At 41.7% G+C, this 15578-nt stretch overlaps 1 protein-coding gene across 8 annotated transcripts in view; it reads left to right on the top strand.

Annotated features, from left to right (window-relative positions):
* The window catches only part of ctnnd1 (catenin (cadherin-associated protein), delta 1), a 148175-nt gene that overhangs the window by 48231 nt on the left and 84366 nt on the right, over positions 1-15578 (top strand). For 6 of the 8 annotated variants that reach the window (XM_084319413.1, XM_084319407.1, XM_084319412.1 and 3 more), the window contains 4 exons: positions 2928-3002; positions 13747-13872; positions 13993-14285; positions 14413-14503. In XM_084319413.1, coding sequence (XP_084175539.1) covers positions 13753-13872; positions 13993-14285; positions 14413-14503 — 504 coding nt within the window. In that variant the 5' untranslated portion in view covers positions 2928-3002; positions 13747-13752. Of the gene's footprint in view, positions 1-2927; positions 3003-4774; positions 4945-13746; positions 13873-13992; positions 14286-14412; positions 14504-15578 lie in introns of all 8 variants that reach the window. The other 2 variants (XM_084319411.1, XM_084319410.1) reach the window with 1 other exon arrangement.

The following is a 15578-nucleotide window of genomic DNA, read 5'->3' as shown; positions in this document are numbered from 1 at the left end:
GCTTATAGATGAGTTAAGCCTATTTATTTGGTTTGGGAATATCCACACTAGGTAGCATCTTTGTCACAAAGTTCAGCTACCAGAAATAAAGACACATCGGCAGAAGTGGGTGAGGCGTATAGGGTGGATTCTAAGTTTGTTTCCTCTACTGTATCCTTGTCTCTTTGATCCGTCTTGTTGTCCCAGTGTCTCCCAAGACTGCCTTGCTTTCTGCGACCATATCCTGTTCTTTTGAAAGTTGAAACCCTTGCTTTCCCTCATGTTCATCTGATACAACTGCGCCACATTTCTGATGCGCTATTGAGCAACAACCTCACGTGTGTGTGCTCACCTCTACTACCTCTGTGGTGTTGATAACTGCAGAGATTGCAGTAGAGCTCGTACTAGAGATAAGAGTTGAGCTCCCCCTGTGGCTGGAATGAAAGGTGTGCCACGCCCATCACCGCTGTGCTGTTGACACACGGCAACAACAGAAAGTTCTCTCTCCCGCACTCACCCATTCTCTTCATCCATGACTCACTCTGTTCATCCATGCATCCTCTCATGCATAATGTTTGTTCGTTCATTCAGTTCAAGTTTATTGGATTGTTTTTGTGTTCTGATCAGCTGTCCTTTACATTGTGTTTGTGCTTTTGAGAGTGTACTGTAGATGAGACTCCGTCTTGGGTCTGTGTGTGTGTCTGTGTGGTTAAACGTCTCCGGAGCAGATGCATTGTCATTCTCGGTGTCCTGCCCTAACCGGCTACTCAGAATGTTTTTTTTTAACGATTTTGGCATTTTTATTGCTTTATTGGATAGACTGAGAGGAATGATGGGAGAAGATATGGGAGGAGACATTCGGCAAATGTCGCCGGGTCCGGGAGTCGAACCCGGGTCGGTCGGCCGCGTTGCACAGAAGTGCGTTACGTGGTGCGCCACCCTGGTGCCCTGCTACTCAGAATGTTGACGTCACTGGCTACACTCTAGAGCCGCTAGAGCAGGGGTAGGCAATTAAGTTTGGCCGAGGGCCAAATTTTTTCCAAGCCATTGTATGGGGGGCCGGAAACTAAACAATGGCTAATTTAATATATTGATAGTGAAAAGATTTCAACTCTGACTAGGGGTGGGAATCACCAGTTTCACCACGATACGATACGATATCGATTCTTTGGACAACGATACGATATTTGCCGATATCACAAAGTCTGCCACGATACGATTCGATTCAGGTGCCTGCGATCGATATGAGGCGATATTATGTGCCCATTTAACAATCTATGCTTTACATCCGCGCATTCTGAGAGATGCGCACAATTTTTAGATGACAATCGATTCCGATACAATAAAGCAAGTCTTTATCACAAACAAATCCAAAGATATTTAATGTTTTACAAAACATGTCTAGTGTTGCGCCCGGCTTTAGAGGGTTAAACGCCTAATTGTATTTTTTATTTAGTTAATAAATGTCTTGTTGTAATTCCTTATACACCTAATGTAGCGCATCTTCTTGAAGCAGATTCAGCTTTTTTGCTCTGATTTGACTTCAGTTTAATTGCATTGTTACTGTTCACATGTGTGGTGCCATCAGTCATATATAAGTAAAGATAAAGTTTGAATGACTTACTGAACTGGTTTAATTTCACACCACACGGCTTGTTTGTTATTACAGCACCAGGCGCTGTCCACCGACTTTTTTCATGTTGAGCAAGCACTACATTGCACCTCGCTGCCTACCTGTTATTCACTCTCAACATGGATAAAATAAAGTATAATAAACATTATTTAGGTGGTTGTAGTTTCTCTATTTGGACAGTATAGCTAACATATAGCCTAGCCTAGTTGGTCAAAAAAATAAAATAATTATCTGAAGGGCCAGATATTATTGCTGGCGGGCCTGTGCGCTAGAGTATGATACTGTGTGTGTATGGCATCACTGGCTAGAGTATGATACTGTGTGTGTCTGTTTGTGTGGCGTCACTGGCTAGAGTAGGATACTGTGTGTGTGTATGGCGTCACTGGCTAGAGTGTGTGTGTATGGCGTCACTGGCTAGAGTATGATACTGTGTGTGTGTGTGTGTATGGCGTCACTGGCTGCCGCTAGAGTGTGTGTATGGCGTCACTGGCAGTGGCTAGAGTATGATACTGTGTGTGTATGGCGTCACTGGCTAGAGTATGATACTGTGTGTGTATGGCGTCACTGGCTAGAGTATGATACTGTGTACTGTGTGTAGTCATTAGGGCTGTCTTAAATACTTCGAAGCTTCGTTCGATGGGCATGAGATTCGAATGAAAAATAAAATTATAATAATAGTAATAAAAAATAAAATCAAATTTAATTTAATTTTTTACTTGCAAAATCGACTCTGCCTCTCTTTGTTAACTACAACAAGCAATGCCATTTGTTATTTAAGATGAGGTCGGACTCGGCACTGACAGATTTGTGTTCATTGTGCTGCTTTTACAAAGCCTCAAATGACGGCTTGCAATATTTCATGAAAGCAAAGTGTTTCATTTGTCTAAGATTTAAAAAGGTTTAAACTTTACAGCACTGACAATTCTCTATAGTATTTTTTATAGTGTCCCGACCCATATAAAAACATGTCTTAATAGTTTTTTTTGTTGAATTCTGCCTTTGTCTCTATTAACTACATATAAATATTTATATTATTGTTTGCTTTATAGACGAAGGTTGCAACATAATTATGTAATGTCAATTACATGTCAATGACAATTATGTAATTGACAAGTGCTGTACAAGCCCCCCCCCCCCCCCCAAAAAGCGTTGAATGCCAAAAAAAAATGCGAATGTCAGCCCTAGTAGTCAATCTGTCTGTCTGTCCCTCTGCAAGTACGTACTACACATCCTGCATACACATGTCCTTATCTATTTAGAAAGCTATGTGTGTTGTCTCCCGACTCCTAACTTCGGTGTCCCCTTCTCCCTGCAGAACGGGCGTATTCCTTGTGATGCGGACATAGAGAGGCTCACATTAAACGAGGGATACATCAACGGGTCACATCACGTAAGTGCTCTCTGACTGTAGGGCTGGGTGACATTTTCTTCATACACTATCTTGTATTTCATTTAGGGGTGTAACAATGCATCGATCCTAAGGTGACGATTCAACTGCATCGATTTGAAAATGTAAGAATCGATGATTACATTTTTTATTTTTTTTTATTTTAATGTCACTTTTTTTATTGACCTATATATTGAATCAGTTCCCCCAGCCACATTTGTGTGTACTTTTTTGGGGGGGGGGAATTAACTGATAGAAAATTAATCGAATCGTGGTCAAATGAAGATATTTCATGATTAATTGAATCGTTGCCTGAAGAATCGTAATCGAATCGTTGTGGGGTTGAATCGTTACACCCCTTTCATACCAATACAACAATGACACTTTGTGAAAATCTTGTAGCCTCATTATGTCTTTTAGCTTTTGGGCCAGCTATTTTTCTATAAAGGACTAAAGCTCATGTAATTATTTTATATACAGTTATGTTCATAAATTAAATTTTGGCTCTGTACACCACCACACAATGGACTTGAAATTAAACATTCAAGATGTGCTTTAAGTGTGGCTTTAATTTAAGGGTATTTACATCCAAATCAGGTGAACTGTGTAGGAATTGCAACCCCCTTTTTAAGGGACCAAAGGTAGGGCTGGGCGATATGACGATATTAAATAAATATCGGGTACAGTTCATTAACGATACACTTTTTCAACGTATCGTGGATATCGTGATGTTTTGCCCAAGAGGATTGTGTCGCGTCAATCTGTCCACACGTTACTCGTTCATATCTCAGCCTGTGCTGAGATATGCCCATTCCGCGGTCTGTTAATAAAGTTTTCAATCAGACAGATGTATGGAAAGGCTTTTATTATAACATTCGTTGTAGTAAAATCATTATGCCTCATTTAGTCATCCTGTGTAGAGCACTGGTCTCCTACTCGACGGCCGCGGGGAGCTAACGTTAGTAGCTTTGTTGACGTTGTTCAGCACACAGGACATTCAGGAAGTCAGGAAGCTTGCCGATTGGTGCTAAGAACAGCAGGGCGGGTGCAAGCGCTGTGACGTAATTGGCAGACTCGACTGTCAATCAAAATTATTATGTTTCCGTCAGAATGAATGAGTGAAGACTTTGTTAAAGGGTTGCAGAATGGGTACAATACAGTACAGGAGGATGAAGACCAGAAAAAGACTTTCGACTTTTTTACATAAGGGTCCTCCATTTTCAATTCATCAAAACATTTAGAGACATACATATATACAGTAGTTTCATAAAAATGCTAAAATGCTATTGATTGATTGATTTAAAACGTTATTAACATATTGCAGAATGGGTACAGTACAGCTCAATACATACAATTGTTAAGGGGATGCAGACCAGAGAAAGACTTTAGTCTTGTTTACATCAGGGTCCCCCATTTTCAATTAATCATATTTCATATCTAAATCATATAATATCTCATTGCTAAATATATGCAATATATAATCTAATAATCTAAATCTAATATATAATATAAAAATGCTAAATGCATGGGTATTTTATTTTGTCTTTAATGTTAGCTTGCAAAATCAAATACTGTCTTGGTAAGCCTCATAATGAATTGTTTGGGGTAAAAAAGAAAAACATCGTGATGTGTATCGTGTATCGCCGAAAGGTCAGAAAATATCGTGATATCATATTTAGGCCATATCGCCCAGCCCTAACCAAAGGTAATTGGACAAACTAACGACCCATAAAGAAAATGGTCACTTTTAATACTTTGTTGCAAATCCTTTGCAGTCGATGACAGCCTGAAGTCTGGAACCCATAGACACCAGACGCTGGGTTTCATCCCTGGTGATACTCTGCCAGGCCTCTACTGCAACCATCTTCAGTTCCTGCTTGTTCTTGGGGCGTTTTCCCTTCAGTTTTGTCTTCAGCAAGTGAAATGCATGCTGAATTGGATTCAGGTGATTGACTTGGCCATTGCATAACATTCCACTTCTTTGCCTTAAAAAACTCTTTGGTTGCTTTCGCAGTATGCTTCGGGTCGTTGTCTATCTGCACTGTCCAATGAGTTCTGATCATTTGGCTGAATATGAGCAGATAATATTGCCCAAAACACTTCAGATTTCATCCTGTTGCTTTTGTCAGCAGTTACATAATCAATAAATACAACGGAACCAATTCCATTGGCAGCCATACATGCCCACACCATAACACTACCACCACCATGCTTCACTGATGAGGTGGTATGCTTTGGATCCCGAGCAGCTCCTTCTCCATACTCTTCTCTTCCCATCATTCTGGTATAAGTTTATCTTTATCTCATCTGTCCATAAGATGTTGTTCCAGAACTGTACAGGCTTTCTTTTTCTTAGATGTTTTTGGGCAAACTCTAATCTGGTCTTCCTGTTTTTGAGGCTTGCATCTTGTGGTGGACCCTCTGTATTCACTCTGGTGAAGTCTTCTCTTGATTGTTGACTTTGACACAGATAGATACACATACCTCCTGGAGAGTCTTCTTGATCTGGCCAGCTGTTGTGAAGTTTTTTTTCTTCTTCACCAGGGAAATAATTCTTCTGTCATCTACCACAGTTGTTTTCTGTGATCTTCCGGGTCTTTTGGTGTTGTGAGCTCACCAATCCGTTCTTTCTTTTTAAGAATGTACCAAACCAATGATTTGGCCACACCTAATGTTTTTGTTTAGTCTCTGATGGGTTTGTTTAGATTTTCCAGCTTAATGATGAATGATGGCTTGTTTCACTGATAGTGACAGCTCTTTGGACCTTTGACAGAGTTGACGTAACAGATTCCAAATGCAAATACACTTGAAATTTACTCTAGACCTTGTATCTGTTCCTTGTAAATTAAGTAATGAGGGAATAACACACATCTGGCCATGAAACAGCTGAGCAGCCAATTGTCCAATTACTGGTCCCTTAACACATTGACCGCCAGCAGCAGGCGGCGCTGATACCCCATTCATCGCCAGGTCTTTATTCAATGGATATAGTTTTAGACTGACATTTGCGAGTGCTTAAAATACAATGGGGGAAATAAGTATTGAACACATCAGCATTTTGTCCCGTAAATATATTTCCAATGTGGCCATTAAAGTGACATTTTCACCAGACTTTGGTATTAACTCAGAGAATCCAGACTAAAAATCTAAACATTAAAGTCCATACATAAATAAAGTTATGTGTAATAAAGTGGAATGACATAGGAAAAAAGTATTGAACACGCTAACTGAAATTAATTCAATACTTAGTGGAGAAGCCTTTGTTTGTAATGACAGCTCCAAGGATGCTTTCTGTATGATGTAACTAATCACCTGCAGTATTCAGGTGTGATTTTGGCCCATTCCTCTACACAGATCGTCTTTAAATTTTGAAGATTGCGGAGGGGCCTCTTGTGAATCTGGATCTTCAGATGCTTCCACAAATGTTCAATTGGGTTTAAGTCAGGTGATTGACTGGGCCATTCCAACAAGTTGATTTTCTTTCTCTGAAATCAACTGCAAGTTTCCTTGGCTGTATGCTTTGGATTGTTGTCATGGTGGAAGGTCCACCCACGTGTCATCCTCAGCATCCTGGTGGATGGCAGCAGGTTCATCTCAAGAATCTCTCTGTACATGGCTCCATTCATTGTTCCTTCAATGATATGAAGTTTGCCAGTAGCAGGAGAGGAGAAGCAGCCCCACACCATGATACTTCCACCTCCAAACTTCACTGTTGGTAGTGTTATTCGGGTAATGTGCACTGCCATTTCTCCTCCAAACATGGTGTGTTGTGTGACAGCCAGAAAGTAACATTTTGGTCTCATCTGACGAGAGTACATGCTCCCAGTAATTCACTGGCTTGTCCAAATGTTGTTAGGCAAACTTTAAACAAGCTTCAACATGTCTTTTTTTCAGTAGTGGAGTCTTGCAGGCTGAGCGCGCACAGAGGCCATGGCGGTGGAGTGCATTGCCTATGGTCCTTTCTGTCACAGTTGTACCTGCTGCCTCCAAGTCTTTCTGGAGCTCTTTCCTAGTGGTCCATGGCTCTCTGGCTACTCTTCTAAGTATCCTTCTGACTCCCTTATCAGAAATGTTGCGAGGAGCACCTGTGCATGGCCGGTTGATGATGGAGTGATGTTGCTTCCACTTATGGATAATGCCCCCAATGGTGCTTACTGGAAGATTCTGAAGTTGTGAAATACGTCTTTAGCCAATTCAATTTTCATGATTTGCAACAATCTGTTTGTAAAGGTCTTGAGAGCTTTTTGCTTTTACCCATCATTTGATGTTTCTTGTGTGGCACCTTGGTAACTAGCTAGTTCCTTGCCTTTCCTTGCTGTGGTGTACTGCTTTTTCTTAGTGTGTCCAATAATTTTTTCCTGTTTCATTCCACTTTATTACACATAACTTTATTTACATATGGACTTTAATGTTTAGATTTCTTGTCTGGATTTCTTGAGTTAAAGGGGAACTCCACTTTTCTTTTGGAAATTAGCTTATTTAACATCTTCCCTGGAGTTAGACAAGAAGATGCATACCTTTTTTGTCTCTGTGCGTGCATTTTAGCTTTGGGAATAGACGCTCCGTTAGCATAGCTTAGCTTCATCACTGGAAGTGAGGCAGGACAGTAGCCTTACAGTGCCTTACAGTGTATTGCAAGGTCTGACATTGACCAAACTTGATATGCATGACCTTGGTGGGCTCTAGGTCAACTCCTGAAAAGGGGGTCAATGTCAGACTTTGCAATCAAAAGTTAGGGGGCTAATAACCCTTGCCATAATTTCAGTGCGCCCCCTAACTTTTGATTGCAAGGTCTGACATTGACCCCCTTTTCAGGAGTTGACCTAGAGCCCACCAAGGTCATGCATATCAAGTTTGGTCAATGTCAGACCTTGCAATACACTGTAAGGCACTGTAAGGCTACTGTCCTGCCTCACTTCCAGTGATGAAGCTAAGCTATGCTAACGGAGCGTCTATTCCCAAAGCTAAAATGCACGCACAGAGACAAAAAAGGTATGCATCTTCTTGTCTAACTCCAGGGAAGATGTTAAATAAGCTAATTTCCAAAAAAAGTGGAGTTCCCCTTTAAGGGGAGACACTGCAGGTGAATAGGGTAAAAAAATTAACTAATAGATATCACAATGAAACTTCCCCAGTTGATTACTTATATTAAGACGAGACTTTTTTGTATTACAAGTTTTCTGAAATTGTATGTTTAAATATGCAAATGAGGCATGATCTACTTAAATATGCACTAATTTGCATATAATTCCAGGACAGAAATCTGAACATTGGATAAAGCCATTTTAAAAATTATAGTTTAATTTTGTTGACATATTAGATCCAAAGGTTATTACAGAGGGGATTTTGGATATCTCTTTTTATCACTCCATAAATCAGAAAATACTCCATTCAGTCCATTTTTATGGTAAAATTCCATATTTCGCCATGTTTTTAGGAATAAAATGTGATATAAATCAGGGTATGAATGCGATATCAACAAACCCTTCTGTAAATACCTTCAGAACATAGATATGAATAGAACTGGAAGGTTTGGTGTATGTGAGTGCTACTGAAGTGGAGATTTCTGGCTCAGAGTATGAGGAAAAACTCTTAAAACTCATTTTTGGGAAAACGCCTTCAAAGTTCTGTATTGTAAAATGCCATACTTTTTTTTTAAACAGATATTTACAAACACAATACCTAATCAAACCATTAGTAATAGACAACCTAAACACATGCCTGATAACTGAATAATAATAATAATGATGTTATTGAACTGAACAGAACTACACACAGGCTACAAACAGTGTAGTACTGTGTAGTACCCCCTAATAGGCAAAAAATATTTGAATAGATATCAGTATGAAACTTTCCCAATTTGTTATGTACATATAAACTAAGAAAAAATATATTGCAAGTTTTCTGAAATGTATGTTTATATATGCAAATGAGGCACTTCCCCATTAAATATGTGCACATTTATGGATGCAATAAGGCAAAATCATGTAAAATAAACAACTAAATGTGTGTTATTGACGTTTTATTGTCACTAGTTTCATAGAAGACTTTAGGAAGCAAAATATAACAATCTCAAAATCAACAAAAAAAGTATATTTGACTATTCACCTGCAGTGTCTCGCCTTAATACAAACGTCTGGTGCAAATTTCACTTGAATATGCTCATTGGAAATACATTTACTGAACAAAATGTTGATGTGTTCAATACTTATTTCCCCCATTGTATATCTTATATTATATCTATGGGTCTAATAACGCTGTCGAGTCTCAGTGAGTTGCTTCTAGTCAACATGACCGAGACAGATTGTTTTTTCATCCGTACATTTCCGCTTTATACCGCTTTGAATAGAGTATGGTTTGGGTGGTTTTCAGTAATTCCAGGAAAAAGATGAGAAAAAGGCATTTTACTGTAATCCAGTCATCACGTTGTAATTTTTCGGCTGATTATCTAATCATCCTGAAATCAATGCTAGATTATCATTACATCCATACATGAAATGACCATCATAGCGGGGCGCTCGCCCGCCCCCACCCCCCCCCACAGCCGTAAACAGCCATACACGGTCCACACAGATAGCTGTGATCGCGGTAGGAATAAATGTCAGATCAACGATCAAATTTATATATAATGTTCTTACCTTGTATCTGATGTAATGCAAAAGGGATAATACAAATATCTGATCGCAATTCCAAATAATGCTCGTGGAGGTCTGTACCACACTACCGACCGTTTCACGGCGGGCGGAGTTACTGTTCGATGCCATCGTTGTATAGAACTGGCTCGCCTGAGTATTTAAACCCCGCCCGCCCGGCTCAGATCGGCTCCTAAAACACAACAGCCCATTTTCAATGATATGCAATAGCTCCGCCTGGCAGTAGAGGGCGGTGTTGACCGTCTGCCAGCTCAGACAGGCTCTGAAGGGTATACCAGAGGCTGCAGCTATGAATTATGAATAGATATAGCGAATAAACGAAATAACGATCCCAAAAACGAGTAAACTTGTTTCTGGCGCTGAACGCATGGCGGGCAATAACGAGTAAACTCGTTCTTTGTGCAGAAACGGTTAAAAAGGAGGAGGCACATATAGAAATTGTTGTAATTCCTACACCGTTCACTAGGGGTGTGGACATTTCTCTATTCTAAGATGCATCGCGTTACGGACGATTCTGCATCGATGCAGTGACGGAACATGATCGATTATTATTAAAATATATATATATATATTTCCTTTTTTTTTTAACTCTCTTGCTAGCTTTTATGTTCTTTTACAATGTAGCGCTTTGAGATTTGCTCCACAAATATAAAGCGCCCTACAAATCAAATATATTATTAAAGCTAGTAATCTGGTCATGCATCCACACAACTCATAGAAAATACAGTATTAGGCTATTCTAAAAGTATTGCTACTAATAAAATGGAGTATTGAAACGTTTTTAACAGCTGGGTATTGAGATACCTTTCTAGGTATCGGGCAGGGTTTAAATACTCAGTCATCACTGTAAATGAGGGAAACCTCAGTGCTTTCACGAGTATAAATAAAGGTTTGAAATGAAAAAGTATCTGTATCATGCAACACTAGTAAAGACATTTATTTTGACATTCTGATTTAAGAACTTTCTAAATAAAAGTAAATGTATCTGACTGCTTGTATTAATTGATGAAAAAGTAGCCATGTGCAGTCATTTAGATTATATAAAATTGAGGATGTAATATATTATTGAGCTGCATCATAGAATCGAATCGAATCGTGGACAGCTGAATCATAATCGAATCGTGAGGCCAGTGAGGATTCACAGCTCTACCGTTCACCTGATTTGGATACCCTCAAATTAAGGCTGGAAGTAAAGCACACCTTGTGTTATGGTTTGTAACCGACCCCAATCGCACAACACAAGACAGGTATGATGGTTTGCCAAGAAACAGATATTTATTGAACAACAGGGAAAAACAGGGAAAAGGGCAATGTCCCTTTAAGGGAGAATCACAAATACAGGAATATAATCTGAGGAGAAGGTAAAGTGCCTTTAAGAGGCGGGCAGGAAAAGGGAACACTATGGGAAGGTAAGGGGAACGCCTAAGGGACAGAGGAACTAGAGACTAGGAGAACTAGGGACAAGGAGAACTAGGGACAGAGGACTAGGGACAGAGAGAGCTAGGGATAGAGGACTAGGGACTAGGAGAACTAGGGATAGAGGACTAGGGACTAGGAGAACTAGGAACAGAGAGAGCTAGGGATAGAGGACTAGGGACTAGGAGAACTAGGGATAGAGGACTAGGGACTAGGAGAACTAGGAACAGAGACCCGCGGAGGCGGGCTGGGGACAGGGACTGGGAGGACTGGTGGGAACACCTGGGCCGCTCTGCAGAACTCTCTCGGCAGATCTCCGAGGTGGGTAAACGGCGGCCGAGAGGGAGAGAGGAGAGGGTTAATGTACAAAGGGGAAAAACAGAGCAGATGCAGGAGAGGTGACCAGTCCAAATACCAAAGTTAAACAAAGTAAAACTATCTTCGTGAAAAAAACACAAAGAGCGAAGTACCAAAACAAATACAAAGAGAATACTATCTTTGGTGTGAACAAACACACAGTGGGAGATGTAACGTCCAAAATAATATCCAAGTGAAACAAACAGAGGCACAAGGCTGGGTGAGTGACTGTCAGATTAAAAAGGTGGTAAACTTCAGTGTTAAGAAACACACGAAAACGGAGATGATCCTGACAGTCAAAACTCACCCAGACCGTAATGCGTAATGGTGCAGGAACAGCAGCGGCGGGGTGCCGGCTGTCCGAGCCGAGAACAGAGTGGTGCAGGAACAGGCGGCGGTGGCGAAGGTGTCGTCACCGGGTAGCCGACTGTCGGAGCCGAGGACAGAGTGGTGCTGGAACAGGCGGCGGTGGCGAAGGTGTCGTCACCGGGTAGCCGACTGTCGGAGCCGAGGAACAGAGTGGTGCGCCACTGCTTGAGTGCGCACCGGAACCGAGAGACGCGTCGGGGTGCGTCTGCGAGGAGGAGTGTGCCAAGCACGAAGGTCTAGAAGATGCGCGTTGCGCGCTGGTCTGGAGAGCGTGCCAAGCTCGAGGGTTCTTGGAAGATGCGCGTTGCGCGCTGGTCTGGAGAGCGTGCCAAGCTCGAGGGTTCTTGGAAGATGCGCGTTGCGCGCTGGTCTGGAGAGCGTGCCAAGCTCGAGCGTCCTTGGAAGATGCGCGTTGCGCGCTGGTCTGGAGAGCGTGCCAAGCTCGAGGGTTCTTGGAAGATGCGCGTTGCGCGCTGGTCTGGAGAGCGTGCCAAGCTCGAGCGTCCTTGGAAGATGCGCGTTGCGCGCTGAGGACTGGAGAGCGTCTGCGCTGGTCTGGATGTGCGTCAGGACGAACAGCTGCGCGGGGGTCTGCAGTGGAACGCTGGGGTGCCTCCCGTGGAAGTACAGGGAGCGCAGACCAGTCTCCCCCACAGGCAACGGCGACAGCTGGCGAAGGCTGGAGCAAACATCTCGACGCCGGAGAATGGAACAGCATAGGCAGACAGAGGATCTCCCGAAAGAGTCTAGATGTTTAGAGAATATGACTCGGCAAGTATACAACACGACCCCACGCCAAAACGAGGGGAAGCGCCCTGGTATTTAAAGCCCACAGGGGGACTAATTAGCCTGCCACCACAGGTGCGAGAGATAATAGAATATCGAACAGGTGTGGCCACTAAGGGTAAGGAACGAGAGGGTGGGGGCTAGAGAGAGTGAGTGAGAAGGGAAAATAAACAGTATAGAAGGGAAATAAACAGTATAGGCTTAAAGAAACAGAGAAAAGGTAGTGAGCAGCGGGCAAAACCTCACACCTTGATTGTTTCATTTAAAATCCATTGTGGTGGTGTGTAGAGCCAAAATGATAAATTGTATTGATGTCCGAACTGTATATGTAATGTGTATGTGTGTACTATGTGATTGGCTGTGAAACAAATAAAAGTACATTTTAGTAGTTTTTCCTCAACAATTTTCAATACTGGGTAGGATCAACGTATGGCAAAAGTTTTTATCACGATAAAAAATTTCATATAGTTCGATATCAATATTTGTATTAGTATTAAAATATATATATATATTTTTAAAAATGATTATTTAAACAACAAATTTATAGGGATGTTCGATATTGGCTTTTTTTTTTACCGATATCCTATATACCGATATTGTCCAACTCTTAATTTCCAATACCGATATCAACCGATACCGATTATATGCAGGGTTTCCCCCCCCAATTTTTTAAAATAATTTCAGGTAATTAACATTACATATCTCTTGTCGTGGAATTAACACAACATTATGCATACTTTTTGACAATAAATAAAATAAGAATTTGTTCTTAATTGCTTGCCTGGGTAAATAAAGGTTAAATACATTTTTTATTTCTTTCTTTATTTTTATTTATAACCGATACCGATAATTTCAGATATTACATTTTAATATCTGCTAATATCGGCCGATAATATCGGTAAAGCTGCCCTGTTGCAGGTCACAATACAAATAAAATAAAATATATATAGATTATTAAAATATATAACGATAATTATCATTTTATCGCCCAGCCCATCAAAGTGATTCGTCCGATACCTTGATGGCACTGTTTTTGGATATCCAACCCTATCTGACTGTAGATACCAGTTTGTATTATGGCTCTGTTGTGAATGTGCATTATTAGACTTGATACCACCTTTGTTCTAAGGTAGATCTGAGTTGTTTGTGTTTTCGTATGTGTGTAGTTCAGGATGGAGCCTGGCCAAGTGATGCAGGAGACGTACACGGTAGAGGAAGATCCCCAGGAGTGTCTCCCCGTTGTCTCTGTGGAAACCGATGAAGACGGGAACACGCGGCGCACAGAAACCACGGTAGAATTAGAGCCTTAATGCACTGCTGGATGTGCCACTGCTGAAACACAGGATGGTCGAGAAGGGTTTTTGCCACAATGGCTCATAGTCGAGCTTTGATGTCTTGTCTTCTCTCGCCAGGTGAAGAAGGTGGTGAAGACCACCACCACGCGCACAGTCGTACCCTCCATGTCAGACACTCACTCCCTCGATGGCGGGGGTTCGGTAACAGGGATGGGGCCCTATGCTGCGCCCATGGACAGAGTCTATAGGCAGGCCCCAGGGGTAGGTCCTCCCATGGACTACCCTACACACACCGTGCCCCGAAACTACCACTATGGACCTCCGGGGGGCTATGATGATTACCGCGCTGGACCCCCCTCTGAGACCTATGCCAGCCTCAACAGAGGAGCACGCATGGACGACCGCTATAGGTACATTATGGCACTGTGTGTTTGAATATAAGATGTATTATGTATGTTAAGCAGAATACTTCTGTTTTTCCATTCATGGTAACATTTTCAAGAGTCTAATCTAGTTATTCTCTCTTCACCTCTCCAGACCGGTCCATCCAGATGGCTACAGAACCCTAGACCCAGGTTACAGAGCCCCCAGCAGGAACCAGCTAGACCCCTATGCTGCTCAGCCACAGGTGTGTGAGACTGAGAGAGCAATATCTTTGATGTACATGGTGTGACTGTTTAATGCTGGACAAAATGGCCAAAACATTATATCACAACATTTTCTATTTTGGCCAGTATAACGATATGATTTGTTTTTTGATGTATCCTAACAAAATTATCATATTGCGTTTGCATTTCAAAATGGTATATTCTTAGCCAGTTTCCATAGTAAATTCTTAATAATAATGGTGCGTGTTACAAAGGGTCAGATTAAACCGAATATATATATTTATTACTTGAGATACTTTGCATAATATTTGTATATCGTTTGATATCCCTTGTATATTCTTTGTACATATACACGGAATATCCCTTTACCTAGGTACAGGCCAGACCATAATATTCGTTCTCCTATTGGACAGCGACCCCCTAGGCGCCAACGGCCATACCCCCAATGTCTAGTTCAAAGTCACCGCTAAGACATGTCTCAACATGCTCAGGTTTGCGCAGTAATACGAGACAGAAATGAGGTTGGCACTAGATTATTCATCTTACGTATAAATACGTTGCAGGTGGATACAGCAGTTAGTTACCCTCAAACGAGTTAACCCAACAAGTTGAAGCCTTCACCACGAGTCAACGACCAAGTGAAGTGAGCAACCTTGCGTCTAAATAGAGCACTTAGAACCGCGTGCGAATAGGATAGTAAAAGTGTCAGAGCTTAGTGAAATAACGTCAAGTTCGACCTAGTTAATGGGAAGTACCGTGCACAGGAGAATCTACACCGGTGAATGCAGAGCCTTTTCCGGCTGGATTATATTGATTTTGGTACTGTGGCTGCTGGAGCAGAGAACCGTCTACCCACTGCTGTGTGGGATCTACCCGTGAGGAGCATCACTCGAGCCCGTCTCTAGGAAGAGGCTGGCTGGCTTTCATCCATGCTGTCCCGCATACTTGGATTATAGCTGCTGCTTTTGTCTGCCGATCGAGGGGAGTATATGTACCGACTCCCGTAGCTGGAGCTTATTGATTCCTTGTTGATCCAGACTTTTGCTACCGAACATTCCTCTCCCCTGCTGGCTTACAACCGGAGGGAACCCCCTT

This window comes from Notolepis coatsorum, assembly GCF_963971535.1.
Source record: "Notolepis coatsorum genome assembly, chromosome: 7".
In the NCBI taxonomy this organism is placed as follows: domain Eukaryota; kingdom Metazoa; phylum Chordata; class Actinopteri; order Aulopiformes; family Paralepididae; genus Notolepis; species Notolepis coatsorum.
Note: the sequence above shows the minus strand (reverse complement) of the source record. Positions and strands in the feature narration are given on the sequence as shown.